Source organism: Cinclus cinclus, chromosome 7 (genome assembly GCF_963662255.1).
Source record: "Cinclus cinclus chromosome 7, bCinCin1.1, whole genome shotgun sequence".
Taxonomy (NCBI): domain Eukaryota; kingdom Metazoa; phylum Chordata; class Aves; order Passeriformes; family Cinclidae; genus Cinclus; species Cinclus cinclus.
In genome coordinates this window covers 11612403-11639597 of record NC_085052.1, presented here as the reverse complement: position 1 = coordinate 11639597, position 27195 = coordinate 11612403, and the positions used below count along the sequence as shown (strand labels likewise).

At 36.7% G+C, this 27195-nt stretch overlaps 1 protein-coding gene across 1 annotated transcript in view; it reads right to left on the bottom strand.

Annotated features, from left to right (window-relative positions):
- Window positions 1-261: 261 nt before the first annotated feature.
- CFAP43 (cilia and flagella associated protein 43) overlaps window positions 262-27195 on the bottom strand; it is a 42393-nt gene continuing 15459 nt past the window's right edge. Inside the window, exons 9-39 of the mRNA XM_062496635.1 lie at window positions 26993-27124; window positions 26096-26212; window positions 25078-25158; window positions 24125-24273; window positions 22999-23102; window positions 21862-22002; window positions 20874-21043; window positions 19990-20142; window positions 19385-19515; window positions 18531-18681; window positions 17820-17888; window positions 17006-17083; window positions 16428-16553; window positions 15901-16005; window positions 15125-15241; window positions 14293-14502; window positions 13136-13342; window positions 11868-11957; window positions 11084-11161; window positions 10122-10247; window positions 9421-9540; window positions 9232-9339; window positions 7949-8035; window positions 7547-7635; window positions 6984-7185; window positions 6093-6205; window positions 5383-5539; window positions 4391-4555; window positions 2336-2416; window positions 1132-1285; window positions 262-437 (exon numbers count right to left, since the gene is read on the bottom strand). Of these exons, the coding sequence (XP_062352619.1) occupies window positions 262-437; window positions 1132-1285; window positions 2336-2416; window positions 4391-4555; window positions 5383-5539; window positions 6093-6205; window positions 6984-7185; window positions 7547-7635; window positions 7949-8035; window positions 9232-9339; window positions 9421-9540; window positions 10122-10247; window positions 11084-11161; window positions 11868-11957; window positions 13136-13342; window positions 14293-14502; window positions 15125-15241; window positions 15901-16005; window positions 16428-16553; window positions 17006-17083; window positions 17820-17888; window positions 18531-18681; window positions 19385-19515; window positions 19990-20142; window positions 20874-21043; window positions 21862-22002; window positions 22999-23102; window positions 24125-24273; window positions 25078-25158; window positions 26096-26212; window positions 26993-27124 (3987 nt within the window). The remainder of the gene's footprint in view (window positions 438-1131; window positions 1286-2335; window positions 2417-4390; window positions 4556-5382; window positions 5540-6092; window positions 6206-6983; window positions 7186-7546; window positions 7636-7948; window positions 8036-9231; window positions 9340-9420; window positions 9541-10121; window positions 10248-11083; window positions 11162-11867; window positions 11958-13135; window positions 13343-14292; window positions 14503-15124; window positions 15242-15900; window positions 16006-16427; window positions 16554-17005; window positions 17084-17819; window positions 17889-18530; window positions 18682-19384; window positions 19516-19989; window positions 20143-20873; window positions 21044-21861; window positions 22003-22998; window positions 23103-24124; window positions 24274-25077; window positions 25159-26095; window positions 26213-26992; window positions 27125-27195) is intronic.

The following is a 27195-nucleotide window of genomic DNA, read 5'->3' as shown; positions in this document are numbered from 1 at the left end:
GTCTACAATTCCTTGTATCATTTGTTTTCTGTAATGAGCCATATGGTTGATATAATAAAACCAGTAGAAATAAATCTCATCAACTGAAATATAATGGGGGTAAGACCAGGTGTAAAAAATAGAAATCAGGCAACCATGCATCTTTCAAATGGAAGTTATTTTTCAAGGAATTGCAGAAGAAACAATTTGTGGAAAGAAGAGTTCAGGGAGAAGAATCAGCTGTCAAAACTCTTCCTTAGATAAGACCATGGTATTATTCATCTACCTAGACTCTGATTTTGAAACAATATGGCGTGTTCTTGGTTTCCAAGTTCCAGCTTCTAACTGAGGAATTCTAAGCTGTTTTTCCTGTTCCCTGGCAAGGTCCCGTAGATATTTCTGCTTCAAAATCTCTTGGTAACGCTGCCTCGTGTTCTTTTCAGAAATGTCCCGTGTGTCTGTAGAAAAAAAAGCATTAGTGTTAGCCTGTGCTCACAGGGGATATGTAGTCTGTATTAATATGGGACCTGTCCTGGGGTTATTCCAAATTCTGTATAAAATAAGCAAGCATTTTATAAAAGGCTCACAGGTAGGCTTAAGAACCTTTATAGTACTGAATAAAGCAAAAAAAAAAAAATTAAAAGGCACTAGGCATGCTTTCTTTAGCTTCTAGCAAGTACCCACTATTTTGAAAATCCGTAATTGTCTTCCATTAGTGGAAAGATTTCTATAAGTTTTCCTAAAAGTGAATACTATTCTTAGCTCCACATTACTTCCTCCGTTCTCTTGGAAGGGTGGGAAGAAGCCTGTTGAACAGCTGTCAGAAAAAATGAAAGCATGTTGCCTAATGAAGTTATTAATGACTGTAATACTTTGACTTGAACAGTTTCAGGAATTCAGTCAATTAGCTTTGGTTAGGCGGGCCACAGGAGTCTCCAGGTAACTCTTCAGTAACTGTGTTAGTTTTTGCAGGAAGGACTCTGCTCGCTGTGCACATACAAGAACAGACAGGCATTCCTTGCCCCTCAGCTGATGGTGGCCAGCAGCACTGGCCAGCCTTGGTGGCCAGCAGGTGGCCTCAGCACTGGCCAGCCTTGGAGTTATTTTCTGAACATCCTTTGCTTGTGTCTTGAAGTGCATCACTGGACTCACCAGCTGCCTTGAAGATGTGCATCCTTTCTGACACAGACACAAGCATTTCCTTCAGCTGCAGGCTGAGCTCGTAGTTCGCCTGCTCTTTTAGACGGATGCGCTTCTTCAGCTCTCTGACTTTTTTCTGATGGTTCTTCATATTCTTCCTGTGCAACTGTCCATTTTGAGATTAATAAAGCAAATATATGAGGTCATACAAAAACTGTTCGGAAAAACTTATGATGAAAAGCTAGAATTTCAAGCACTGTGCTGTAGCTTGATAAACTTTCATGTATGTTGATCTGACTAGTAGCACATTGTAACCTTTACTTTATAAAGTGTCTTTTACACATAGTATCTCAGTTTATGGAGTTCTAATTTAAGGAGCAGCCAAGGGATAATGAGGTATAGGTCAGGAATAGAGATATATTAAAGATAAAACTTGAAAGGCAAAGGGAGAAAAGGAAGTCAATGGAATCCATAAGTTAAGGACATGCTCTTGGCTGCTGGGAGCTGCTAAAGCTGATGGATGGGCCGTAAAGGGACAAGATAAATACTAAAGCTTTAAGAGGAAGAGGAAGCTGATGCCAACTAGCACAACTTGGAGAAAATCCAGTGAAACACTTAATAGTAATAATTTGGTGAAATACATTAGGTAGCCAGCAAATCAGATTGATGTATCTTCTTTTGAATACAGAGGGGAGGGATACATTGCTGGTAGTCCTGCAGAGAAATATTAAACAGAGAAGATTGAAAGAATGCTTCATTAGAAATGGAAGAGTGACTTTTATAGGCACTGCTGTGTAAGAAGTGATTAGCAGATCTGCATTCTGCTAATGCAGATGTTCAGCATGGGAAAGTATTTAATTCCAGTAATAGAGCAAATAGATAGGCTTTATCTCTGCAACAATGCATGTATGATGACTGCTTCCAAACATTAGAGAACTACTGCTGTAGACAGCACAGCTCAAGCTGAGGAAAGTCTTGAAAGCCAGATGGACAAATACATTATATATCTATATCTATACATCTATCTATCTATCTATCTATCTATCTATCTATCTATCTATCTATCTAATATGCTATTATGGGTGTACTCCAACAGTCCTTGAGTTAGCATGCCTATATCAAACTTATTCTTTGCAACACCCTTGCCAATGAAGGCAAGGAGCTGCATTTAAACTAAGGCTGTGTCTCTCAGATGTGGTAGTTCCCTTAGATTTACCTTATCCATGACTCCAAGGCTCTGCTCCATCCCTGCTAAGTGCTGAGCAATATGAGTGTCGTAGTTCTGCACAGTTAGGAACTGAAGAAATGAAACCAGAAAGAAATTACCTTATGCCTGTTAATTCTCAATAATCCCATTCTTCTATAAAGAAAATCATACTATGTGAAACTCAGAAAAAATGGAATTCTGCAGCGGTAAAGCTTACTAGTGATCATAAAGGGACCTTGTAAGGATACACTTGGAAGCTGAGTGAGTGAGTACTAGACTGTGCAGCTGTTAAAAAGGATGTTATCTATTATATATTTATAATAGAAACAAGGGCCAAACAAGTATGCTGAGATTGTCAAAAACCCTGAGCTATGCTTTTGCTTATAATGTAATCTAAGCTAACACAGCTGGAGGCCTAGGAGAGTCTGTCATTAGGCTTGAGAGGAAAATTGTTATTTTCTATCTAGTCCTAATCATTCTTTCCTCTTTTATTGTTCTATCTGCATAGTAATTGATATATCAGAGAATTTACTGATTTTTTTCCTTGAGCACACTGCTACTAAAATACATCTTTATCAAATGACAAATCACAAACCCCATAATGTTTTATGGATCTATAAGAGGCAGTAGATAGCTTCCTGTAGATGTAGATTCATCCTTCTAGAATACTGTCCCACCAAAGTGACAGGCAGAATTCTGTGGACTGCTCTAGTTAGAGGTGGAGAAACAGGCAAGACCCAGAAGGGGCTCCATGCCTACAGGATTGAGCTTCTTTCATTCACTGCTTCATTAACAGCCCTCATTCCAAATGGTCTCAGGTCCTTGCCCACACACATTTATCTAAGCCGTCTTTCTTTCCATTCCTGTTGTTGGGGTATCTGTTACCTTGTCTTTCCCACTAACCCCATACTTCTAATCAAGAAGTGACATAAGTCCATTCCCTCAGGGCATTCACATTCTGATTAAACTGTTAAATGCCTTTACTATGGGCAGTTTAACTCTCTCTGAAGGGCAAGAGTTCTGCTCATCAGTTTAATGAACTGAGCTAACAGCTGGTTATAAATGGTGATAAATTTGCCACAGGAATTTTTCAGTGCGCTGTCATATCACCTCTTTGGAAGACTGTTCTGGTGATTGGTGTTAGTTATGAAAGTCTTGTTATTCAGAACAAGCATTTTGTGAAGCAGCAATACAAATGAAGATGAAGCAAAGCATATGTTTTGAATTTTCTTCTAATCTTCTGATTGAATTGCAATATTCTTACCTTCTGTCCAACACTTTGCTTTTTCTCTGTGCTTTACAGCTGTCCCCATTGCTGTATCTCCAGCCTGCCCATCCTTCAACATCCCTTCCTCCAAACCTTTATGCCACCCACATCATCAACATAAGATTTCCCTACACTCTTCTGCATCACGTACTGCAGTTCCCTCGGGCTTTCCCTACGACTTTTCTTCTTCCTTTCTTCTCCCAGTGGCACCCTTGGCTGTGTCCCACAACCTTTACCTCTTTTTCCTGGCCTGCCAGCTGGGCTTGTTCAAAGCCATGTAGGTGCTGACATGCTGGCCGGCTGCACCCTCCTGCCTGCCGGGCATGGCAAACAGAATTCCCCGTTCTGCCGCTGAGCCAGCAAATGGCAGTGAGAGGCTGGGACTCGGTGAGCTCCCGTCAGAACGCTCAGCCTCCGGGTACAGCTAAGTTACAGTACTTCTGTGCGATACCAGATGGGGGCACCTCAGACCTTCCACTTAAAAAGGACTCTGCTCCATTTAAGCGGTCTGTTCTTTGTGGCTGCAAAATCCTGATTGCTTATTCAACGCCAATTTTGAGACAGTAAGAGTTAAGGCCAATTTTGCCTTAATTTTCACTGTAATATCCCAAAGAATTTTATCACTGCTCAATCTCATGAGTAAGACTTCCCTTTGAAAGCTGAATTGTTGACCTATTAGGAATCACGTTTCTCTAGTAATAAGAGATTTATGAGGTATAAATATAAACGATCTTTCTTACAGGTACAGGCAGCATAATTTTCTGCAGTTAAAATATTAATCGGTAAAAGCAACTCACTAGCTGGCAATCTTTTGAAATAGGTAGTATTACAATATTCCGAGCCTTCTCTTTCAGATCTTCTATCTGCATTTTCATTTTCTTGTGCTCCCATTCCAGCTGTATTATCCCTTTAGAGAACTCTTTATATTCTACCATGGCAGTAATTTTTTTTTCTCCTTGAGCCTAAAAAAATAGATCAATCTTAATTAACACACTTTACAGATTACGGAATAATTGTTTGCAACAAGATGGGCAACTTTCCAAAGTCATAATTTTAGTCAATTAAACATGTTATATTGCAGTCTCTTTCCAGACTTTGTTGCAGATGGTTATCTTTTAAGGAAGTTTATTCTCTTTCATGCTCTGTGTCACAGCCTTAGGTGATAGAAATAGATGAAGAAAATGACAACTAATCTCTCCCTCCATCTATCTTATATAAGAATGGAAAGACATTTTAGGTCTACAAAATACAAGACTGCCCTGTTTAAGGTATTTTGCAGATGGTACTGAAGGCTTTGTGCAGTAGTTTTTGTACAGCTAGAATGTCTAAAAAAAGAACATTTCACGAGGATATGAAAAACTGTTTTAAGTATCATCACCAATCTCACCTTACATAAAACACAATAATAATTTTTAAATTTAATGTAAGCCACTATTCAAATGCTTCTTAACATGACTTAGTTTGCCTCAAGGGAATTTTTGGACTCGTGCCCATGACATTAGCATTTTCTAGCTACAAATGTGTGTGTAAGTGATGGTGTGTCTAAATAGTCACCATTTCATTGATCTGAACTGTACTGATCAAACATCAAGAAAGCAGTCTGCACTGCAATCTTTACATCAAGAGAAGAGACATTAGAGAATTCTTAATAGCTTCTAGATTACAGTTGAGCCTGCTGGTGTGTTGTAATGAATTGAAACTAAATGTCAAATTGGAGAAAAAGCTGAGCCTCTGAAGGACAATACATTTGTTTAGAAACCTTAAATTTCCTCCAGATAATGTAAATTACCGCAAGACTGCAATTCAGTTCTTCAACAACACTCCTATCAATGAGAACAGCATCACTGTAGTCTGGGATCTGAGTACTTTCCAATTCCACCTGTCCTTGTTTGAGCAAAAACTGGACAGTCAAATTCTGCTGAAGCTTCATCTTCTCCTCCTTCAACCTAAAATGGCAGAAAACAAAACCAGCATTTATTGATTTCAATGGAATTATATAAATCTTCCCATGATTCTCAACATGTATATTTATTACTGGTAGGTGGTATGTTCATGTAGGGATTACTCTTTGACAGACTCTGTCTTCTGTTTGCTGCTAAAGTGACTACAAAATCTGAAACTTGTGGTACATTTTATCCAGATAACTTATGTTAAACTTATTCAGTTTAACATACTCTAGCACATTATCTGACTGAAAATGTTATTACTCAAAAGAAATCTTAATATCAATTGAAAAGAAAACAGAAGAGGCCTCCAGCCAGGGCTCATTTTCCTGTATATTTTACTTTGGAATTTATTCTTGAATGATAATGAATGTGAAAATTATGTTATATAGATGAAAAATATCAAATATTGCAGTTCCAAGCAGCAATGACACCTAAATAAAAGAGTGCTGAAGAACAGACACCAGTGCTGGTGTATAATTTTGCTTGTAACTTTTGGTTCTGTGTTAGTGGACTATTAAAGGTCAGCTGAATATAGGAAAAGACACAAAATTACCAAGTGAGTTCTTGGAAAGTGTTCTCTATTTCTGACTTAATCTTCTCATTTTCATCCACTCTTCTCCGGTGACAGGCCTGCATCTCTGCCAGTGCTAGGGCCTTCCATTTCACCTACACAAGCAACATTGTGACATTCCCAACTTTTTCAACTTTGTCAGTGTGTCAGGGGAAGCTTCTTCAAGGACAGAGAAGATAAGTTCTTAAGAAGGTAACTGCATACATAAATATGCAGCCCAGTATTGTGAGAATCTCAGTTGATCATATGAGACAAAAAGGTTACAATCCTTGTACTCTGCTCAGGAAATTATTTGTTCATATATGCACAGTTTATTCATGTGAAGGGAAATCAAATTTGCTTCTCTTTTGGTCAAATTTAATGTATAGCTATCTCTGCACAATTCAGAGTTATTTGTTCATGCTTTTATAATGAACAAATGCATCTCCAGAAACACCTTTTGTTAAGAATTGCACTTTATATTCTGGAAAATTATTGGAATGCATTGGTGCAAGTGTAGAATGCTTATGGGAGAGATTGACTTCAATTGATAATTGGAATCAAATACCTTATAGGCTTTTTTGGTATGAATAGAGGAAAGGAAAATGATGGTTTTTTATTTTTAATGAAACCATATCAAGGTCACAATCATGATAAAATCCATCCATATTAATATGCTAATTTTTCCTCTTAAGAACGACAGTTAGAACTAAAGAACAAGTTTCCTGTTATGCTGAATTGAATATAGGCAGAACAAACTTTCAAAGGCCAGTGGAGTATATGTATCCTGCACTGTTATTTCACCACTAGCTTGACCCTACATGAGAACTCCACTGAACTTTAAGACTCAAAAATATCAATAAGTATACAGGCAAAATAAAGAATTTTACATACCAGCTCCTCACTCTTTATTTTATTTCGTCTGGCTAGACAAAAACGTTTCCACACAGACTGGTTTAAGCCACTAGGCATGTGCTCAGGACTATCCAGTTCATCCATGGCTTTCATTAAAAGGGAAAGTGCATCTTGGTAATCCTTAGCTGATCCCTTCACATAGGGGTTAGCTGCATCAAGGAGGGTTTCTGTCCTTGGGATCCTAGTGTACACACAAAGCACAGACAGGATGTACTTTGTATTTTTCTCTTGCGCAGAAGAAGCAAAATACTAAGAATGTTTCATATTCTCAATCTTTTGCAAAAGGCAAATAGGTAAGACTATAAAAAATAAGAATGTTGTCTTGGAACATGATGATTGTTTAGATTGCATTTAAAATCGATTTTGTGGAGTGAATGAGGAAATGTATATTCAAAATAACAATTGCTAGTGTGATGGGAAATTAGCTCTTGTTAACTATCCAATAAAAAGCAGGCAATATAATCTGGACTGTTAGAATAAATAGTATTCTCATTCTTCACTCACAAGAAATATCAGTATTTAAACAATGGAGGGGATCTTACTCTGGACGATGTTTGTAAAGTTGTAAAAGTTCCTCAAGGAGATCGTCAGGTATATCAGCAAACTCCTTTATAAAACCAAGTTCCAGTCTCTGGGGGTGGGGAAGAAAGCTTTCTTGTTACCACAATAGTATTTTTTTTAAAGTATCAACCTGCCCATATCCTAGAAATACAGGATACAGTGCTTTTCCAAGTGCTCCCAAACATCACAAGAATCTGCATTGTTTCATAAATTCTTCTACGCACACACTGTCCTTTACTGCCTGATTTCATTGATCAGTGAGTTGGCCAGAACTCTTGCTTACAGAGAAGTACATTCTTCTCATTATGAAGATACATTAACTTTTGAACTTACACTTATGAGCAACATTAACTTCTGAAACTCCTTGTGTCCGAGAGTCTCACCTGCTCTTCATGTAATGCATCTTTATAGGGGCCCATGTAAGCCTCAACACCATATTTTGCAGCCAGGATTTTTCTTGCACCCTTGACCTATAGTAAAGCCAAAAGATTTCAGGAATGAAACAGCCAACAGAAGCAGTGAATGGCCATTCACATACAGTGATGAAGCTGACACCTTATTTCTAGAGATAACCTTATGAGCTATTTTAAGTCATTGTATAATGCCTTCGTCAGGGGTCACTTGTAGATACTTCTAGAAGATAAAGAGCTGTGAAATTAAAGCAACCTGCTGCTTAAGAATGTAACAAATTTATGTAAGAAATACAAACCTTTTGAAACACTGAATGTAATGACATATGATGATATCTTTTTTTTCTATAGGGATTTCTTTTTACTTTCATGTAATCTCAGTTAAGAGCAGTCAAAAAATCTCAAATGTTGTTCACTGGAGAGTTCTTAACTTCAGAATGCAATTTCCCCATTGTCATGGCAGAGTTCTGCTATGTGTCAGGATACTAAAGTCATGTTTTATAGAGACTGTTAAATGCTAATGCTCTGCTGGGGAGACAGTTTTGCTGTATTTGATAGTTTTCAGGGACCAAAAGTTGTACCAATGGGACCATTTAGAAAATGAAGAAAAAAAAAATTAAAAATTTTAAGATCGTTAAGATGGTATGCATTTGACCTCAGATGGCTTTAAAACTAGTCCAGACAATTCAGTGGTGGGGGCTAGATGCCTGTTTGGAATCCCTCCCTGCATTTCACAATGGGCTGCTGCCAGCTCCAAACACAGTGCTCTGCACAGGCTGAGCAGGACATCTGACATGTACATGGAGGCAGCAGGGCATTATCTGTGGACTCATGAACAGCTCCACAAAGACAAAGAAAGCAAATGGGATAATATTCTCCCAAAAGCCAGAACCAACCTGCAGACTATAGTAAGAGACAGTAAAAGACTTGCACTGAAACCCAGATCTACTACTGTACTTTCAACTTGATAGCAGGTACTAAAGAATGTTATATGTAGCAAACAAATAGCAGTATGCCCTTCTGAATGTATGAAGTTTTACCAAAGAACTCCAGATGAACTGAGTACCTATTAAGAAAATCAGAGGTATTTATAATGTATGTCACCTGTACAAATAAAAAAAACCAAAAACAATGACCCTGTGAATTGTCAGAAGTCCTTTATGGCAAGATTTGGTTTGGAAAGAGCAAACTTCACATGAAACTGTACTGTAAACATTACATTACTCCTAGCACCAGCATTCCACATGATAACTTACTTTTTCTTTCTTCTTTTTCGTAAGGAATTTATGAAGTCCAGCTTCTCTGGTGTCCAACTCTTCATCCAGCAATAAAGCATAAATGAGACTGACTATTTTGAGTTCTTCCTGTGAAATGATTGTAATAAAAAAAGTTAACATTTCTGCTGCACAGAGGCAGAGATGAAAAATGAATGCTTTTTGCAATACCTGGTAGATGGCCATATCTGATTTCAGTTTCTTTTCAGAGAGTTTGCATACAATCTCATCAAAATTTTGTGTTGTTTCCTTGATGGAAGCTTCAAGTTTGTTCCATTCATTTCTCAGAAACTGAGGAAGGGAAGAACAAGAGCAGCAACAAGCAGCAATATTACATCTGGAGGGATAAATGATTTCTGATGTCTCTCTTTATTATATATATATATATATATATATATATATATATATATATGAGATGATGGAGAATGCACAATATAGAACTGTATAAATCAGCCAAAAGACCACAGAAATTACTAGTTTGGAAAGAGAGTTCTGCCAGGCTACAAAGTTATGTTGTTCTAATACCACTTTGAAGAATAAATATAATTGTATTATTTGTGTATGGCATCAGCAGCTCTGGGAATGAACCTGAAAAACATATTTTAGAAATACTGGTACATTTGTGAAGGAAAGCTACCTTCTTAGCATATCACAACTTTTACAAGTTTTTGCCCATAGTAATTGTTATAAGTGGAAACTGCCTAATTCTGTCTAAGGTAGGATTTATTTAATATGCCACATGATGTTTGATGACAATTTCTTAGTTTATCCTATTTATTAGTATTCATTTCTAGAAGTTGCTTCTGAGAAAGACTGGAAGATTTGGTCATGAGCACTGTGAACAAACCTATCTTTTCCTCATTTTAATTTACCTGTCTATATTCTTCTTTTTCTTCATTCAGTTCCTTGACATTTTTCTCATATTCATCAAATATTTTCTTTTCTTCTTCAGTCCAAAGATCCTCAGGTCTAGATGTAAAAGAAGGTGGAGGAATATCCTGGAAATATTGAAGAAAAATATGCTTAAAAAGCAATGTTAAGGCTACATCAGCACACTAACAAACTACAGCATGCCCCAAATTTAACAAAAGGTACAAGCCTTAAGTCAAAGTAACATATATATTCTGTTGCTCTAGTGTATATATACACTATAATTACTTGCACAAGTAATTTTGTTGTGTGTGTGTATATATATATGTCATGCTAGACTCACTGGCTTACGGGAATTCACTACTGGATCATGCAAAATACAAGAATTTGGTACTCAAATACTACTTGCAGTACAAGATACACCACATTTTCTGTTTCAGAACCCCAAACCTAACTCCATGCCAATGTAAATTTCTATGTGGAGTCCTAATTTTCCAAAACAGATCAATTTCAGAGGAGTGCTTGGGTCTGCCCTACTCTTTTTCTGTGGTACTCCTTCACATCCTTTCCTTCCTCCACTGTTGTACAACCTATATTTGGTGAGTTAAATGAAATACAGTGTTTTTCTGTTAAGATCACAGCCATGGATGATTTACCCTTCCCTCAGCAATACAGTTGTTATAATGGTAATATATTAGATAGATGATACATTAAATAGATGATGTTCCTACAGTATTCCACTGTGATAGGAACAGGGGTTGATAGGTAATTCTACACAGGCAGTAGAATATGGTGGTCTTTTTTTTGGTGTAGGCTCTCTTAAGGAGTCTATCTGGTGATAATGCAGTTCTACAGTTCTACAGCTTTCTTCTGTCACTGAGGTTGGAGTTATTTGCTGGTTGAATTTCACATTGCCAGAAGAGCCCACAAGTTTCCTAAAGGACATGGCAGAAACACATCTCACCATTTTCAAAATGTCTTCCTTCCTGATTTCCAGCACTCCACCCATCATGTCATGAAGAGCACGCAGTCTTTCATCGTCCTCGGAAGAACCACAAAAAAAACTTGAAGCTACAAAAGGAACTGTAGCAACTGCAAATTTTGGGGATGGTAACAGTGTTCACCTCTGGATTATTCAGTATGTCACTAGCAGACTGATGCTTTTTGGGACTGTGTGTAAAACATCCCAAAATTTCCATTTTTTCTGGTAAAATATTCATATGCCAAATAATTACTAAAACTGCCATTGTGGCAGTTTTGGAAAGAACACAGGCATAGGTTACTCCTGGCCAACTGACAAGCTATGATGAAGGGACATGTAGCTGTGTATCTGTTTTGGGGCCAGAACCATCTTAGTTTTTTACAGATGCATTTTAAAGCCAGAGGAAAGCACTACACTCTTCTAGTCTGAACCACAGAGAACAAAGGCTGCTGAATCAACAAACACTTACCAAACACAAAGCTCTTGGTTGAGGAGTAGCATGAATTTGGACAGGTATCTAGTTCCCAACCACCTGATATAGTATTTTAAATTGCCCCTAAGCACATGTTTAAAAACTGAGTCTAACACTACCTTTTCTCCCCAGAGCTGACCTACGTAGTTCTGAATGTAAATAACAATAAGAAGGAAAAGGCACATATCATCATTACCTACCAGGTTAAATTTATTCTCCCATACTACATTACTGGAATGCTTCAGTGCTGCATTAATTAAATAAGCCTATATAAGAAAGGGACACTTTAATTACCGTAGCAGCAAGGCGTCTTTCCCTTTCAAGCTTAGCCAGCATTTCTGCTTGCTCTTTCTCCTCTTGAGTCATGTATTTCTCAGCTTTAATCTGAAGGCAGAAAATGAAGTTCATATCAGGGTTCTTTTCTCCAAATGTGGTCACAGTGACTAAGAACCTTTGGAAAAATGCTGGTCCTGGTTTTGGCTGGGATGGAGTCAATTTTCTTCCAAGTAGCTGGTGTACAGTGCATCCCACAGCCTGGGGATTGGTATGTTGGTACCAATTGGTTGGTGTTGAGCAATTGTTTTTCATTTGCATTAGTTATTTTGCTTGGGTTTTATTTCTTTCTCTTTTTATTATTTTCCTCTTAATTACATTAATGACTATGTTTTAATTGCATTGATTACATTATGATTATCACTGTTGTCATTATTATTTTTTTTTCAGTTATGAAACTGTTCTAATATCAACACATGAGTTTTCTAACTTTTACCCTTCCAATTGTTTTCCTCACCCTGGTGAGATGGGGCAGTGAGTGAGCAGCTGTGTGGTGTATAGTTGATGACTGGAGTTAAACCATGACAGTGGTGTAATACAAATTCTCAATGCTTGCAGTATCTCTGCTCTATGACAATATTCCTCAAGATGAAAATTCTCCTTTTGAACAGATACAGAAACTACATTTAAATATCCTAAAGTATAAACTACCATAACTTTTGTTAAATTAGTTGTTTTGCTTATGCCTTTTCTTACAGTGGGATAACATGGACTGGTGATAGAGCAAAGAAAAATGGGAAAAGATCGACCACATGAGCAGGTAAGATCAGTGGCATATACTGCATAAGAAATATGTTGTTCCTTTGTAAATATTTAATTGAATTTATAAGTACATTATTAAGTATGCTCTAATACTTTGATTTTTAGTTGAAAACTACCTTGTTTCAAAATGGCACTCAGAGAAAACAGAAAAACCCTTAACTATGGAAACAATTCCTGAAAGCCTGGGTTGAATGTCAGGAACGAAGAATTTCTATCTAATTTATGGACATTTTGAAAACTTTTAACATCAATAAATTAAATTTGCATACATTTTTTCATTTCAGATGGACTCGTTAAGGCTTTTCTCCCTAAAAAAGAAAGGAAAAAAAATGAGCCAAAAAGATGATTTTAAGTGTACAGACACATCTTCTTGAAGGTTTTTCAGTACTGACACAATGTCTGGAAATGAGAAGAATTAGAGAGCTGGGTTTGAATGGGTGAAATACAGAGATGTATTTTTCAGACACCTCTGAATCCTGAACAGTGAGTGCTCGCTCTGGCATCTCGTCATCTGTAAGGACTGGCTCCCACACTTCCACTTGAAGTTCAAGCTGTTCCAAGATTGCTTGGATCTTCAGGTTTCTTTCTTTCACTTGTGCTATCTCCTGCTTCTTTTGTTGTACAACTATGTCAAATTCCTCATTAAAAGCAGTTTTCACTTTGTAAATGACATCCTGAAATAACAAAAAAGGAAACATCAGTACTGTTCAGGTCACATACATCCATGTTTATGTACTACTCCTCAAGCCATTAGAATCATGAATGTGTGTATTTGTGTGTGTGACAAGGAGATAAACTGGTAAACCCTTTTTGTGAAAACTGTAAGTGTAGAGTTCAAGCTGTGTTAAATGGACTTAGGCAGATGAAATATTTTTTTTCCCCTAGAAATTTTTATTCATTTTCTTCTACACTACTTGGCATTTAAGAAAGAGTCTGAAAGAAATATGCTGCTGCCAAAGGTAGATAAACAATTAGGCTTTTTTTTGGCCCATTTCAGCTGAAAGAAGGAGGAACTTCAAAGAAAAAAAGCATGTGACCTATAAATCTAGAGACTGTAAATCACAGGTGCAGGGAGGCAGAGCAAAGGATATACTTTCCTGATGCAGCCTGCAGCTTCAATAGGCTTTTATGTGATTCTCTGTCCTATTTTCTATTATGTAAGTAAAATGTGCCCTTGTGTTTGTTAAACAAACAAACACTGGAAAAACTGACTTTTTAAGAACACCTCAGACCTTATAATCATCTAAAAAAGCATGTATTCTTAGTGCATAAATTCTTCTTTTAGCATAAAGAATTGATCTCAACAAAGAAAAGTAGAACTTCAAAGAAAGTAAAGCATATGTCTCTTTTACTATGTCGATTTACTAAAATGCACCATGAAAAGGATACAGATACCCTGAAATTGGATAACCAATTTCATGAAATCTTGTTCTTCCAAACCCAAGCTGGCAAATCCACAGCACTGTGTGCATTTATCAGCTTTTGTCTCAGTTATTCAGAGAGTGGTGTGACTCTCCATTGTTTAGTGTCAGTATGTCCAAAATCTAACAGTGGCTGTGACTGCTGTAAAAACCAACAGATATGAGAGTGTCACTGCAGTAAAACAGGTTTCAGAAGGTATTACCTTCAATAATATTGTCTGGTTGAGTTTCTGCTCCTTAGTGTGTAAGTCACATTGGTGATATAGGATAGATGTGTTCCCACCATATTGAGAGCTCAGGCTTCCATTTAGGCAGTGAGGTGCACCATCATCAGCCACTTCCTCTGCTGCCTTCTCTCCTTCTTCCTCAGATAAAGCAGTCTCAGAGTCAGCCTCAAGATTTTTCTTCTGAGCCTGCAGATCAGAAAAATGGCAACTGTGTTAAGTTTGTACACGATCCAGTGGCACACAGTGAAAAAAATTCTAGAGGTTATATTCTTCAATTAAGCTCAGTGATCAAAATAATACAAGTTGAAATTATCATATCTGGAATACTGGGTCCATTTGCAGTTTCCTCAGTAAAATAGTGGGAATACTGAAGCAAGTCCAGTGATAAGCCAGTAATATCAGTAAAGATTTTAAACATTTTACATGTGAGGACAGACTGAGAAAACTGGAATTGTTTACCCTTGGAAAGGAGAAGGCTTGGGGGGCTCTTTTTCCTGCAAGGGCTGTGAAACATGAGAAAAGGTAGCACAGAGAGCTTATGGGTCCTTTCACCATGGAGATAATCGAAGCCTCAATGGACAAAGTCCTGACTAAATGCTCCAGGGATGTTGGACTAGATAACTTCCAAAGGGCTCTTCTAACCTCAGCTATTCTGTGATTATTTAAGACTATTACTGTTTTTTGACAATGTTTCACCTTTATTCATGTTTTTTAATTTTTCAGCCAACTACAGCAAGAAAATGGAATGTAGGAATGTAACTAGATAAAGAAGTGATAAGATGCCAGATCAGAAGATCATGATCTGTACCTTAAGATTAGCTGTTTCAGTCCTCTTTAACTGGAGAGCTTTCTTCAAAGTTTCCAGCTCTTCTTTACTACGTTCCTTCAGTGGGTAATTACTCACTTGACAATCCATATGGAAGCACTGCTCAAATTTAAAATACAAAAAAACCAAAGTAAGAAGTTCTTCAGAATGCTTCTATCAGTTCATTTGTTCAATACCTGAATGCTAAACAGTTACACATTGCTTAAAATCAGGAATAAAATTGAGGATCAATTAGTACAGACAATGTATTAAATACAGTTCTAAAAAATAATCTATTTTTTCTCTTTATCCATCTTTATCCACAGAATTAAACCAGAACTAGTTTGTTTGGGGTTTTTTGTAAAATGACTTGGTCTTTCACTACTCTTGGGATAATCCAGTATCACCAGTTTGACTCATCTCCCTCTGTTTAAAACAGGCAAAATCAGGATTAAATTTTGCCTTTATATTCTCTGTAGCAGAAGTCATATAGACTGAAAAGAAAAACAGCATTTTCTTCTCCTTTTAGCAATACTGTGTAAATATATTTTCTGAGATCAAAGAATTAAAGAGTTCCCTATTTGCTTATTAGCACTGTTTCCACCTTAGAAGGTAAAATCCTCCAGACAAAAATTAACAGAATAAAAGATTTCCTTGAGCCTTGGGAAAGAATAAAGTTTTTCCCACACCATAAGCAAATCAGAAATGTGTTATTTTGTGTCTGTACCATAAGGACTAAATAAACTACTGCAGAAGATGTCTTAGAAAGCAGACATTACCTTAACTGCACGTTCTTTTACGCACATGACATCCCAGCACTCATATTTGATTAAATCTTGCAAGTAGCAGTACAATAAAGTCTCCATCTCAATCTCCTTCCTCACCTTTGAAAACACAGAAGAGAACAGGATGTGGTGCAAAGTAACAAGATATGGACAATTTGCATTGAGTTACTGAAAGAAGACTAACAAATGAAATGAATTATCAATATTTCATCATCTTAGACTATCACTGCTATCTTCTCCAAAAACTATCTGCATAGTACTGAAGGCATCATTTTCTATGAGAAGAAAATCATTCTAGAACTTAAGCAACATGCCCAAGGCCACACAGTGAGATTTATAGTTTCCGGCATAAATCATATTCAAATTTGCCTTGTCTGCACCACCTGCTTCAAAAAGTGACTTTACTTTTCTGTTTTTCTACTTCTCAGCAGTGAACAGCAACTTTGAGATAGCCCTGTGTTATTTACTCATTTCTCTCTTTTCCACGGATAGTTCCAAAGTGTTCCCCCATTCTGCCGTACCCTGGCCACATTTTCTTCAGCCTCTGTTTGTGCTCGTTCATGTTCTTCTAAATCCAGGTTGAACTCCCAGAGCTCAAGCTTCTCAGTGTCTGGCACCTGCTCATTTTCATGCATCATTTTCTGAATCTGTTTTTTTTTTTTAAAAATAAAAAAAGTAATTTGAATGTGAATAGAGGAAGTGCTAGTTTTAACACCATAGAACTTGATATCAGTGAAAATAATTTTAATTACCTGCACTTTTAACTGCCTTATGGGAAGAAACAGAAGAAAAAGGAGAGGACACTCTTTTCTATAATGGAAGGTTGTTGAACAAGCAGAAATTAGACTGCTGAGGGGACAGATAGCTCAAGGTATAAGGGTGGTACAAAATACTCATTTGGAGCAAAGGAACCTGAGAAGCAGACAGTAGCTCTTGGCAGTTTCAGCACTGGTCCCTGAAGAAACACATCGCCTTAATATCTGTTTGCTCAGAGTTTATGACAAAAAATGTAACTGAGTACTGGAGCTCACAGCCATAAAGGAAGTGTTCTTGTAAACAAAACTGGGAGGCTGAGCCATTACCCTTGTAAGAAACTCACAGTTTCACGCAGCTTTTTAATTCCCATTTGCAGCTCTTCCTTTTGGTTAGCAAATCTCCGAGTCTCTTCTCTCATAACCTGACATACAACAAATGCATGGTTGAAAGGCAAAAAAAAGGCAAGAGAAAAAACATACTGAAGTAATCTAAAGGAACATTATCTGTACAGAAAATAAAATGCCAGAGGGGTTAATAACTGAAACAGACAGAAACCTAATTCAATAGAAGGATCCTTAGAACTGCACAAGTGAAAACAGATTTTACAGCCAGGTCACATTGTAAACTGGATGTATGGCAGTAGCGCTCGAAATAAAGAAAATACTAAAGAAAGACATAATTACAAGTGCAATGCTTACAGACACATTGCATAAATTCTACTCCCAGAATTTTTTAATCCTTAGATTTTTCATTGTTGAAAATTTTCATTTTTCACTGAGCAACCTGCTTGTTTTCTGGTAATAATCTTCCTGACAACTTTTTGACAGGCAGTATTTAAGTTTCTAAAAGAACTGAATTTGTCAGGCTTTTTCCCCCCTTCTTTTTCTTTGCTTTTTTTTTTTTTTTTTTTTGTACACTCCTTGTTTAGAAGTGGTCTTCTGGTCTTCAGAGCTCCTTTTGTGCTAGGCACCTTCTCTCATGTGTTTGTAACCTTGGCCTAGAATTTCTAAAAGCCTAGATCACAGTGGTTAAAGAAAGGGCCAAGTGTGAGAAAAGCTTTTGAAACTAGATCCCTTCACAGCAAATACTTTGGTGCCCTAAGTACTAATGACCCTTGAAAACTCTGGCTTTGATTAATACTTGTTCTATTAAAGTACCTTCTGCATTTTCTGGCCTATCCATGTCATGTCATCGGTATTTGTGATGTTTTCATCTTCTTCTGTCACCTGTGCATTAAAAGATTTCAGTGTTGCCTCCTGATGTTTATATTAAGGATATACCATCTAGCTCAGGTACTTAGAGAGCAAGTGAAAGGAAGTAGGAAATGAAAGAAAAAGTGGATTCCCATTAGAAACACCACCAACTCCACCACCACCACCAAATTAAACGGTGTTACATTTTTGTTGCCTAACCAGTCCCCAGATCTGATCCTGCAAACCCTTGCTATCATGCAAAGCCTTTTAACTGACATGATTGACTGGACTAAGCTCTGTAATCACTATTTTGATTGATTTCAATGGAAAAACATACAATTATTAACACATAGTGTATAGCAGTAACATCACACTGGGAAGGACACGTAATTTCACCTGAGGAGAAACTGACTTTCACACAGTTTTCTGTGACTGAGGAAACCAAGTGAAACTGAAGATGTGAATATCATCTTCACATAAATACCCTATTTCTTTGATAGTACTCTTCCACAAATTACTATTTAAGCATATTTCACCTATCCTCAGGGGTATTCTTCCACTTTCACAAAAAGATCTATATATTAAAGACAATTTTTATCATGTACAATCTTAGAATAATGATCAAGCTCTTTTTTCCTCCTGTAAAAATAAAAAAAGCACATTAGATTTCTTTACTGGAATTGATTTTGATGTGGATTCTGGGTCAAACTTCCATTCTGCCATAGATTTTAAAACAGAATTTTCATCTGAAGTAGACTTGTTCAGTATATCATGTAGAGATTGCCAGTAAAGAGCAGCTTCCTCAGCTTCAGTTTCCTTTCTCTCCCTGGTAAACAGAAAGGGAAGAAATGTATTTTTGCATATTATGGAAAAGGACAAAGTAATAACTATCCTTTATAGCACAATTATTAAGTTGCTTAAGAATGGTTAATCAATATTTTAGTATTGTTTGAGTTCTAGAATTGCATAATTAAGTAAACTCTCCAAAGAAGTAAAACTTCTGAAAGATGGAATACCCATATTAGGAATATTGCTCTGACAGAGTCATCTTTAATCTATGCATCTACCTGAACATCTGTTTTCTTACAGAAAAGCTGTACTTTCAAGTGTCTCTTACTCCTAATGTCTGCTAAGAGCTCTCTATAGCCACAGTAGAATTCCAATTAAAGCTGTGATGTCTCTTTATCACTGAGTTAAAATAGTATCTCAGGAGATTACATCCCTTACATCCCCAGAGAGCCCTTTCCAGAGCTGATTTCTGAGTGATAAGAAGTATCACGTAATACTTCTCAGAAGATACTATATATCTCTACATTGTGCTGCAATCAGACCCAAAGTACAAGACCTCCTGAGCTAGGGAGGCTAGCCTGCCTCGAAGGATGAGAGAAAAGATTTTATTTCTCTCCAGTTCTTCTCCTTACTTTGAGATTAAGAAAAAGAAAGTCTAGAATCACAAGCAGATGCACAAATTAATCTATCAGGATACAAGAAATGACACAATTGATATTGGTCTGCCACTTTTTACATACTTCCATTTCAGACACACCAGGGCACAATCATTTTCACCATTTACTAGGATGAAATTGCCATCCAGGGAGAATACCATGGATCTGATTCCTCCTCCTTGGTATGAGTGACAATGCTTTTGAGCAAGTATATCCTAGAGATGTAACAGAAGCAGTATCAGCAAATACATTTTTATAATGGAGTATGTCTTCAAATTATTTTTATTACTTAAATTTTAAAAACATTTTAATGGGTTTTTTATTATTTTGAGATAAAAGTCAATACAAAACAGCAATACAAAGCACATAAAATACCAGGGATTTTAAGTTTAAAAGGTCTGACTACACATGGGACAAATTTGAAGTATATTGATTTTGCAGGAGGTAAGAATAGTAGCAAAGAGATCTACACTAAGATTTACTGAAGAAGGAAGTAGTGGTTTGTATGACTGCAAACATATGCATTATAAAAACAATTGTCTTGTATAATGCTATGTCAGTTCATTTTCATCATAAATTTTTCTCAAACATCTTCTATTCAAGTGAGGAATAGTTTACAGTTAAAGGAAGTAATTTTCACACTTCTGTCTCATAAATCAAACAAAGCCTGTGCCCAGATGCCCACCTACCAGAGTAGAAGTATTGTAGATAAATAAAACACCATCCTTGGCTGCTGCTGCCAGCCACTGGCTGTTGGGTGATAAACAGAGCAAACCTGATCCAAACTGTTTGCTAGGGATCTTCTTTTCTGATGAAAATACTGATGGATCTTCCAACTTATTCTGTCAAACAAGCAAAAGGTTAGCAGCAGTTCAGATGGTATCTATGCCATTCTGAGAAAATTAATGAGAGGTTTATGGGTTACCACATGCATTGCAGTTTTAACTGTTGTTGGATTACTGAGCTGAGGAAGTAGTGCCATTGCTGTGCTGCTGATTTGCTTCTCATCTCTGCAAAAGGGTCTGGATGCAGTATGTTCAAACCTGAATTTCTTGGCTCAGAAAGGATAGGACGTGTCAAGGAAGAATGGTGACCTTTAGAATTCACTTTTTTACCTGTCTTGACTCTTGAACTGTGGGAGACCTGAGAGCTGCAGAGAGCTGCAGCTCCTCAGCAGGCAGTGACAGTGGCTTCCTGAAGCCTCACTGCTTCATTGTGAGACTGGGATGGGTTTGTGTCTGAGACTCCTGGGCTGACAAGTGCACAGTCCCTTCAGGAGCTGCATGTCGAGGTTACTCAGCAGACTGCACAAACCCACAGCTCCAGCACAGCGGCCACCTGTGAAGTGCCTGCAAGTTGTGTGCATTTTAAGAACCAATATAATAGAACAAAGACATTACTTTTGCCAGGTTTCTAAGCAAGTGGTGAGATACTGAAAATTGATGTATGGATGGAGTAAGTATTTTGAGTGGAGAGAGGGTTTCTTTAAGATAATATCCTGCTATTTTCATCTACAGCCTTTGTTTGCTGGTATTTAACCACCACCCAAAATAATGCAACTTCAGAGAGTTACCTCTTCAGAGAGGTGGTATTTACAGATGAAAGGTGCACAGGTGCAGTAGCCATACACAGTGTTATCTTTCAGTCTGACTGCTGAGCTCAAAGGGCAATCCAGATGATACTGCTCCTTTTTCAGCTCACTAGCTTTAAACATTCCTTGTTCGTTCACGTACCTATCAGTATCTAAAAGACAAAACAAAGAGGGAGGAAGAGGCATGACTACCACGAATACAGGTGCTTTGTGTATCATGTAATTATGAACATGATCCTCATCAAGGAGTGAGCATGATATGAGTTTTCAGGGAAGAGACTGGAAATTAAGATACTTAGATTTAACACCAACTCAGTGAGTTGTGCTGATGCAGCACACTGCAGTGAAGCAGAGCAATATCTCTACTGGCTCTGAAGAAGTACTAGAAACAGTTTAACCACAGTGATGTGACTGTCTGCATACATTTGTATATGTATGCATTTATATATGAATAAACTTATTTACTCTGCTTCTTGAGTTTTATGTCACCAGTGCTAATTAGTTGGCATACAGGTTCATGTCACCATTGCCTTCATCTAGAACTTGTTTTAGGAATCTCTGCTATGAGGAACACACAGCCTGGGTGGTACTGGTTAAAACACTGCAATTTACATCTTCAAAAGGACATTTTATTATTTTTAGTTCCCTAATTTAAGCTTTAAAGGAACACCTGAAATTAAGACTGATAAGGCACCTGATATAAAATTGAAATTAAGACAATAATTGTAGATCTTCAGCAGCTTTGAAAATAAAGCCCCATTTATACATCTAAAAATAGACACAAAAATAAGTAGAATATTGGTGATTTTTAAAGAAAATAATAACTTTGAAAAATACAAAACTACTTTTTGAAAAGTTTGTAAAATGTAGGGCCTTTTAAAATTTTTAAAAATTACTTGAATAAACAACTTGAAAATCTGACACTAGGCTTATTGCCTTAGAAAATATTAGTATATATTTCAATTTTTACCTGTTCTGATTGCTGAAGGCAGATGAAAAATTTCCAGTCTTGCTTGTTGGACCTCTGCTACATTAAGAAGTACCATCACTTCAGCTAAGTCATTCTTTAAATCAGAAATTACAGAAAGATGGAGCACATCATCTTCCAGCACTGAAGCAAGTAAGGAACACCAATGGAAATTGTTACTGTGGCATGGTAACATGTTTTTACTACAATATCCTGTGACACAAAACGTTCTCCATTGGGAACACAGCTCAGGAGTGCTGCATGCCCTCAGCTCCACGTGAGGCACTGGGTGCTGGGAATCCCTAAGCACCAGAACATTATTATTACATTAAATAGTCAAATCTGAATTTACCTCCAGCTTGAATGGTGAGCAATTCTGAGGCTGTTTGCTGATAACTGCCAAATAAAGTACAGAAAAACCCTCCCCTAACAAACCCTCCAGACAATGAGAACATGATCAGGCAAATTACGAAAGTTATTTAAAGGGATAAAATTCTGTTTGTTAAACCAATTAAAATGATACAATACTTTCCTTGATACTTAAAATTATAGTGGATATCAATACACACATATATTATCTGTAAGAATATCATTTTTGGAAGAATAAATTCACAAATTACAATTTTTTCTATGAGTTAAAACGAATAATGTTTTATTCCTTACTATCAACCAGCAAAGCGGACAATTTCAGCAGTCCTCATGTTAAAGATGTCTATGGTAGAAATTTGCAACAAGAAATTTCACACAATGATCATAACCTAGAGTTTTTTAGTCCAAATTCTCACAAAGTTCTTTAGTTCTTTGCCATCACTTTAGTGCTGGAACTGTGATCAGTTTCTCATCTAATAAATTCTTTTACCTGTGACTTATACATACTCTGAAAGAAAGCTAATATTGGTACATTCCCTAACTAAAACTACAAAGGGAAAAAAACGTAAAAAACCAAAACCAACCAACCAGACTCCCCAAAACAAAAAATCTCAAAAAGAACTCTGGCCCTTACAAAATAGGTGGGAAGAATATGTTTAGTCCTCCAAGACCATGAGTAGAATGAGGTTGAATGGCTTGTCCTGGCTGACAAGTATACTTAAAATGGAGAAAGTAGAGAAAAGAAAAGGTAATTAATGTTGCATGTATTACCTATATATCCCAGAACTTGGAATAATTTTGATGGATGAGCATCTAGAATAAAGATGTGTCCTTCTGTAGCTCTTGCAATGAGGAACTGGCCACTCTGATCATAACTAGGTAAAATGCAAATCCAAGTAGAAATCATTTAAATGCAGTCAGTAAAGGGAGTCAAATAATTTCACTCTCATTACTTGCTGACTTCACTGAGTGTATAAACATAAATTTCAGCTTCTGGGTTTACAGGTTAAGGGCCAGATATAAAGTCCAGTGCTATGAGTGCAGTTTCTAATTGAGTGGCTGGTCAATCTAAAGCTGATCATACTCCACAGCAGTCTGCATTAACAGCTTTGTTAAGTCAGAATTTCTTTTACATTCACTTTTTCTAGAAATAAAACTACTACAGAGATCTTGATACTATCTTGGAAGAAAAACATCTTTGCATTGATTTTGAACAAGTTGCTTTCTGTGTCTATTTTTAAAATTCTGTCTTGGGTAGTTGTGAAAAGGGATACATCTGAATCTCAAATAACAGGCAGATTTATATTAAAGTTTAACAGTTCAGAATCCATTCTATCTTTTGCAAAGTAGAGTAAAATACTCTCAGATTTTTCAATAATTGGGGGGGTGGGAAACCCAACCAACAAAATACCCTGACCAACAAAAAAAGCCTTTTAGATCACTAGAGCTAATTTCAAGAGAACTGGTAATCTCCAGAACTTTAATGAATAATTAGCAATGGTAGCAAAAATCTGCCATATAGAAAGAGATGAGCAAAAGGCTTATACTTAATTTCACAAAACCTTAAATTTATATTCAGTGAGAAATAACCCTCTAAAGTCAGATACATGGAATTGTGCATAATTAATGCATTTGGTGATTTTCAGAAAGGATCTTATACATCAGTGTCTTCTGTGTTCAGTTAAACCTTCTTAAAATACAAATTTTTTACATGTCTCTCATATAAATCCTGCTACTATCTCTTACAAGCAATTCAGAATATGCTGAAAAAACTTAGAAGCTGTTAAAATATGTTATTTTTTAATTTGCAGAATAAAAATGTCAAATTTTTTTGTTCAACTAATACCATTACTGAAGTAGTAAATTGACAATATTTCTGTCCTACTAACATACTTACTGCAAAGACAACACTGGAAGTTTGGAAAGAGAAGTTCTATGAACAACCCGTGGAGCTTCAGCTTTGGTAACATCAAGGAAACAGATTTGACCTATTTGGGTCCCTATAGCAACACTGTTGGAGGAGGGACAGCAAGCCATAGAAGTTGCCTAGTTGAGAAGTAGAAGATACTTAACAGTTCAACATATTTTTTATATGCTATGCTATTTGTTAGTATGCAATTTCTTTTGCTCTTTAAGAGTCCCTAAAATTTGAAGAAGAAACCCCAAGTGGTTTATTTAAAAAACATGTTTTTAACAAAGAAAATATTTAGAGACATAAGGGAAATTTTATCTATGCTTTGTAGCTATACATCAAAAGTTAATTCTGTTCTTTCCAGAGGAAAAACAACCATTATATCCACTCTGCATATTTTAAGTGAAAGGAGTTTCATCTAAATTAAAGAATGAGTGCACTGTTGTGTGTACAGCTGTTAGAGAAAGGGATTTTTTTCCTTACTATGTCAGATTTCAGAGTTTGACTGCATCTTAAATCAGGACAAAGCATTAGCAGTTTGAAATACTTTTATCAACTCAATTCTTAAAGCCTCTTTTTCATTATCAGCCAAGGCATTTAGCTTTTATACTTTTGAAACTTTTCTATTACTCATTAAAAAGAAAAGGAATACTATAAAATGTAGATATTTTTTATAAAGATGTGCTTAAAGACGCAACAGGAGGACATTTGGCTGAAATGTTTCCTCTGCTTTGCAGTCAAGATAAACACATGACAGGATTAGCTCAAGGAAACATTCTGAAAGATAATATTTAAATCTCATCCATGGGTTGCTCAAAGACATTACTGAGCTGTCCTCAGCACTGATTGATCTAAATCTGTGTAATATTATGCTATCAATTGGAAAATACAGAAAATTTTAAGGATCGGTCATGATATAAACTAATGGTTACATGTACCTCAATACCAAGGTTTAGCTTGCTGAGGAAAGTTCCATCTTCCAAGGACCAAACTTGTACTTCACCTGAAATTGTTACAGACTGTTGAACAGAGAAAAACAGAGTCAAAAGAGGATGACATAACCAAATACTCCAGAAGTGATTAATGATCTCCTATAGAATATAGATTCTCTAATTGATGAGCATAGGAGATTAAGGGTTACTGTTTCACTTGGGATTATTTAGGTTTTCATTAAATCCAGGTGCTGCAAGGTACACCTGCTTAAGGAATACTTTAAAAAATTTGCATGCGTTCCTGCAGCTTCAAGCAGAACGAGACAATTTAGGGCAAAATTTGTTAGCTTGATCAGTATTAGCACTCCTGCCATTCTGCCAGCAACAGAACAACCTTCTTAGAATTTTATTTGGATAGGAAAGGCCTTGATGAGAGGTCTCATTTTCTCACATCAAAAATGATGGAGATCAAAACAATACTTGAGTTCTTCCTATATCCAGGTAATTTTGTAATTCCACAGTTACAAGTAGTAAGGCTTACAAGAAGTAAGGCTAGAGAGCATTCACACTATTCATATACAGTCAGGTAAAATTTAGCCCTCCTGTGCTAATGATGAACAAAGAGTAAGGCCCTCTTTGTCCCTGAACCCAGCACAGAGATATCTCTCAGGACATTCCAATCTGTGCAGAGGGCAAAAAAGATCAGTAGCAATTGATGGACATCAGTTCTCTAAACTGAATCCATCTTTTGCTCAGCTATCTTCCTGAACAATCTAAGTCACACAAATCAGCAGCAGAACCAATACAACATATATTATCCAACCTGCATTCCAAGGCAAGTTCTGACCCTTTTATAGACTATAGCTAAATGAATGCCATTTACTTCCTAAATGAGAGGTTTCACAATATAACAAATATCAGAACAATCCTGATTTCTGCAAGGCTTTTCATTTTGTGCCTTAGCAACATATTGGTTACCTGAAAAGAAATACTTTTCTAAATTAGAAATAATACAATTTCTTACCACACAGTAGTTGTTCCCTGGAGTAAGAAAATCAGCTGCCAAAAAACAACTGCTGGATGTGTCCAAGAGTTTGACAGCTTCTCCACTACGGACAGGTCTATAACTATAAACTGTCCCCTGACAAATAAAGAGAAATAATCCATCACTGGACTATGAAACTTCTCATTAGAAGCTTTCTAAGACTTAAAAAAAAATCCCCCCCATCTTTCTGTGCTTCACTCTTTAAACTTTTATATTTGACTCTAACCTGAGGTAAAAAGTGCCCAGCAGGATTCACCTGAGTTCAGTGGATTATATTAATTTACACTGGCTGAAGATGATGTTAGTTCCTTTTAGAGCACTCCAGCTAACCACACTTTCAAGAAGTTTTGTTTCACAATCTTGCTTTAATAAAATAATTTAAACACACCCAATTTCATGTTACTCCAGAAATGAAAAAATATTCTACACCAACACAAAACTTCACGTCTGTACAGAGAACAACTCTACTGCAGAGTCAGAGTAGTTGATACACCCAAGCAACACTTTTCTCCCTGTGCAGGGACACATCAGGCCTGGAATTCAGGCCCAGAAGATTCATGACTTGGACACATGAGAGACTCTGAACATGTACTCAGCTGTACACCCACAAGGATTTCTGTTGGGAAATCTCAACACTAGCTTAGGTTTATATTAGGTTAGATTTATATTCCACCATCTGTAGGAGACAATTGTTCTGTGCTTCATTAAAAGTCTTTCCAATTCTCAGTAAAAACACAGAATGGACTATGTTCACCTCTGATATAATTTGCTGCCTTGCATGATTACATTAAACATTTTGTACTAATAGTATCAGCATATTCATATAAAATCCCAGGAATATCCCATTATGTAGTGCTGTTATCTCAAATGTTGTACCTGGTCAGTGACAAGCAGCAGACTGGTGTAATCAGGAGAAAATATGAGGCTGGATATGGGCTGTGAGATATCAGCACAGATTTTTATCTCATACTGCAGATCTTTGATGTGATAAAAGATTAAAATGCCCTCCTGTGCAGAAAAGTACAAATTCACGTGAGGTCTATGTCACTTATACTATCTGGCAAACTAAACTGCAAGAT